Below are 4,142 nucleotides of genomic sequence, written 5' to 3'. Positions count from 1 at the left end.
TATTAACATATGTTAAAGTGATTTGAGTATAAGAGGTCATCCTTAACCGTCCAAATTTATGTGTTAAAATGATTTGAGCATAAGAGCATCCTTAACGGTCCAAATTTTTGTCATTTTTTTTTTTGTCTGGTGGGAGACATAATTTTTGAAAATTTTCACAGTGCTACATGTTTGAAAAGAAGTGTATCATACATTTTGACAATGATAAATATGAAAAGAAATACTCCGTATAATTTTATCAAGTACAAAATACATTTACGACACTATTACAATCATCATTCTTGTGCCGGCTACGAGCTACGATTGTACAATGTACAATATACTTCTTTTCTTGAAATATAGTAAAAATCTCACTTTTTTCAAGCAAAGCCAAAAAAAAAACTGAAAAGCTTAAAGGTATATGCACATCACCGGATCCAACAGTGCACAAGTTCAAGGAAAGATGCATCACTAGTTTCTTTACCACATCCTGAGAAATAAAGCCAACACTTTTCACTGAGTTTCTGTAATATTTACTGCTGCTGCATTTACACCAAGCCTAGCATCTCAGCCACTGCCCCGCCTCGGAGATGGTTTGTAAAGCACGACCGTGACGTATTTTGAGTGAAACCGCTGTGTAGTTGACAGCGCCACAGCTTCTGCTGGTGCTTCTCTGCTATAGGTATCAGTGTAGAGATGATTTACAGTCACGTGCCCTGGAGACGGGAGGGTTGCAGATTCATCTCTGTTCGTTTGGTGGTTTAGCACGGCCATTTGGAGTTGCGGGGGAAGTAGAGGCGGTTCTCGCCCTTCGTCTTCGTAGGCAGTGTATGCATTGTTGTAACTCGAATCAGGTGATATCGGGGCTTCAGCAGTTGCCTGACTCACCCGACGCTTTCTGCTTGCTACACCATACTGACGATTCATTCTGAAGAACAGTAGAAAGACTAGCCAACGATCGTCAGAATGGAACAGCCTGAAAGCGAATAATGTTATCCTTCTTCAGAGCATTCAGAATAGCTTAAAGAAACATATTCAAGTTATAAAGCTTGTTTCGAAAGAATGACACAGATTATCCAGAATGATTGTAAAACGATGCCATTTACATGAACAAAGCACTCAAAGATCACTTTTTCCCCCTCGAGTTGTTGATTTACGAATCACTAATCAAAATCACTTTTCGCCAACCAAACTTGACAAGGTATCCCCACCGGGAAGGCTTTAACCAAGAATCAATCACACATATTAGGGAACTATTTAAAACAATTTGTCACAATTTTATTCCACATAACCTAACCAACTAGTCGGGTATAAAAGCAATTTTAACCAAAGTAATGAATGATTGTGCTGGAGCCTGGACTAAGAATACAGAGAACCCGTATCTAGAGATAGAATAGCATAATCAAGAAATACATTTACAAAACGCAAAAATCAAAATTAAGAATCAATCTGAAGCATATCCAACCCAAATGCACAATCCACACAGAGATCTGTCTGAACACAACATTTCAGTCCTGCACTAAGTCTGAAACTTGCATTTGGAACAAAATGCAAAGCAACAGAATTGGATATAACGAAGTGGGCATAGGTTACTACCTACCTCGTAAAAAGATGCTATTTTCACCTCATATACCTGAGCTACCCATAAGAGTGAAGAAACTTCAGAAAAGCAAAATGTTGAAAGTAACAGAATCAATCACCTTACTGAGAATTGATGATTCAAGAACCAACACACTGGGACTGATCGTCTTACAACTTCATCTTCCACAATCTCCTTAATAAGTTATTTTCATCCCTAAGGCATAGAATATCATTCGAAGGAAAAACCAATTTATAGAAGTAAGTGCACCACTAAGGCACGTCATCAATCTTCCATGCAAAATATTAAGAGGACACGTTTCTACACCTATAATCTCGAAAGACAAGTGCCTATCGAGGCCACCTATACACCGTGGTGGTCATGAACTGATGTTGCTTTTCTTTTCTAAATTAAGAAGATATTACAATAACGTATACCTTTTACAAAAGCAACATAATATGGCAAGAAATCCGGATACTACTTAATTACCCCAAAAGTTTCTTAAGCCATCTGTTATCAATCCTTGCATTCGGTTAAAGTTCTAACAGATAGTAAGTGAAAAGTTCACAATAACCAACAACATCACAGCTGTTCATTAGTACTTAGTTATAAGTCAATCACGAAGCTTAAGAAATCAAGAGACATTTAGTAGACGATCTTACCGTCTCTAATTTTTACTTACCAAAATTCAAACATTAAAAAGTACCGAGTTAATTTCAATTACATCCCCTCAAGTATAGTGGTATTCCATTCTTGGCTTTCAACTTAAAATTGGACAAAATTAGTCCTTCAATTTTAATGATTTGGGCACTTTTGATCAAGTCTTTAGATTATTTTTTGTAGATTTAGACAGAAAATAGTGTGAACTCTTTTCGAACCATACTAATGAGCAACAATTCCATCTAATAACTAATATAAAATCTAAAATTCCAATATGGATCTACAATCCTGCAACAAGCAAACCCTTAGACTTAAACGAAGTATCATTTTATCAATAATTTTAGATAAATTCACTACTACCTTTCCAATGGGAATGAAGCTTCAATGACAGTAGATCTTTCAAATCTAACAGTATTTGAGAGATTTTAGAACAAAATGACAACCCTCCAAATTTTACTTGTTTTAATTTTTCATCCAAAAGGTACTAATGTACCAAAAGCGTCCAATTTTGAAGTCAATCAAAAACCGGAATTCCCAGTACACTCGAGAACAACTAAAACACACAGAAAAAAGGCACAACAAATAGCATGATTTTCAACAAAACAATGCTATATATTCTTGTAGATATAGCATACATAATTTCATCATGTATATACATTGATTTCGCCTGCAAATTCAAACACAGAAAGAACACATTTTTGGATGCAAGAAAACTGAGAATGCAGAAAAAAAAAACCTAATTTAGTTAAGCCATGGCTCTTCAATCACAAATCAACAGCAGCCACTCCACATAAAAATCAATGCAGAAGAAAGAACCACAGCCAATTATAGTCCTCAAAAAGTGCAGCAAACCAGAGAAGAATTAAGTTAAATCAAGCACAAAAACAAAAGGGATTAAACTAAAACCGAATCAGTAAATTACGTATCCAATGAAACTTTTTGATAAATAAACAGAAAACACAGCAATGTATCTTCAAGGGGATATAAGAGGAGCAAAAGAAGCAGAAAGCAGGCAAGTTGCCACCTTTACAAACAACACGAAAACACGGGCGGGGGTAAAGTGAAGAAAAATAAGAATTACAAAAATGAGGAGGAAAAATGGCGTTTTCTTACCTGACAGATAACGCCACCTCAATCCAAGGAGTCCAAAAACACACGAATTATTTATTACCCTTTTTTTATTTGAATAAAGTGGGCGAAATACGGAATTACTGAGCCTGAATAATGAATATGATGTTCACAAGTTGCTAATGACAAAATAACCCTTTTCTCTCTTATGATCGCCGGACTAAACCTAAGTCGACATGACTTGTCCAAATCACAAGTTATGCAATTAGTTCACCAGTTATATCATAGTCTTTGTATACACAAGAGATTCAATTTAGACCTTTCAATATTTTTGAACTATTTATTTTATACATGTTTTCTGTGAGACTCGAACCTCCACGCTACAACCTCCAGTTATGACATTTAAGTCATGCGACGGACTAATTAGTGTACTACACGAACCTGTAAGTCTTGCTCCTAGAATAGGGTGGGTTCACTCCCATTGAAGACATGGGGTCAATGAGGATTGATTGGGCGACTCACAATTTTCCTTCTCTAGTGTTCTTGGACATTTGTACAATTTGATAAATGTAATGTTGAGTATTGATAAATGTCCATTTTTAGCATACCTAACGTTTTTTTTTAGATAGTGATAGCGTAAATGTAAACGGGGTCTACGATTACGCTACGGATACGTGTGTTACGGGTGGTGAGGAATGTCGTTCGGCCGGTCAGACGGTCGGTCTACCGGTCAACGACTGAGCGGTTCGAAGCTATATCGCTCTACGTATGACGAACAGTAATAAAGAGTAAGCAGGAGAAAGACAATCGGCAAATCACAAGTGTATTAGTGTAGTACTGATGAGTCCCCCCCCCC

At 36.6% G+C, this 4,142-nt stretch overlaps 1 protein-coding gene across 1 annotated transcript; it reads right to left on the bottom strand.

The window, feature by feature from the left end:
* Positions 1–211: 211 nt before the first annotated feature.
* On the bottom strand, positions 212–3,372 carry LOC116015639 (SNF1-related protein kinase regulatory subunit beta-3-like). Its single transcript, XM_031255774.1, has 2 exons — positions 3,332–3,372; positions 212–955 (listed from the first exon to the last, which is right to left on the bottom strand). Exon 2 carries the CDS (start codon positions 904–906, stop codon positions 547–549), a length of 360 nt encoding a protein of 119 aa, XP_031111634.1. The 5' UTR covers positions 907–955; positions 3,332–3,372; the 3' UTR covers positions 212–546.
* Between the last annotated feature and the right edge of the window lie 770 nt (positions 3,373–4,142).

This window comes from Ipomoea triloba, chromosome 4, assembly GCF_003576645.1.
Source record: "Ipomoea triloba cultivar NCNSP0323 chromosome 4, ASM357664v1".
NCBI classification, from domain to species: domain Eukaryota; kingdom Viridiplantae; phylum Streptophyta; class Magnoliopsida; order Solanales; family Convolvulaceae; genus Ipomoea; species Ipomoea triloba.
The sequence above is the reverse complement of the archived record's forward strand: the minus strand, read 5'-3'. Positions and strand labels throughout refer to the sequence as shown.

Bases quoted from the DNA above. Each gene is read 5' to 3' on its own strand.
- LOC116015639 (XM_031255774.1), bottom strand. From the start codon at position 906: ATGAATCGTCAGTATGGTGTAGCAAGCAGAAAGCGTCGGGTGAGTCAG.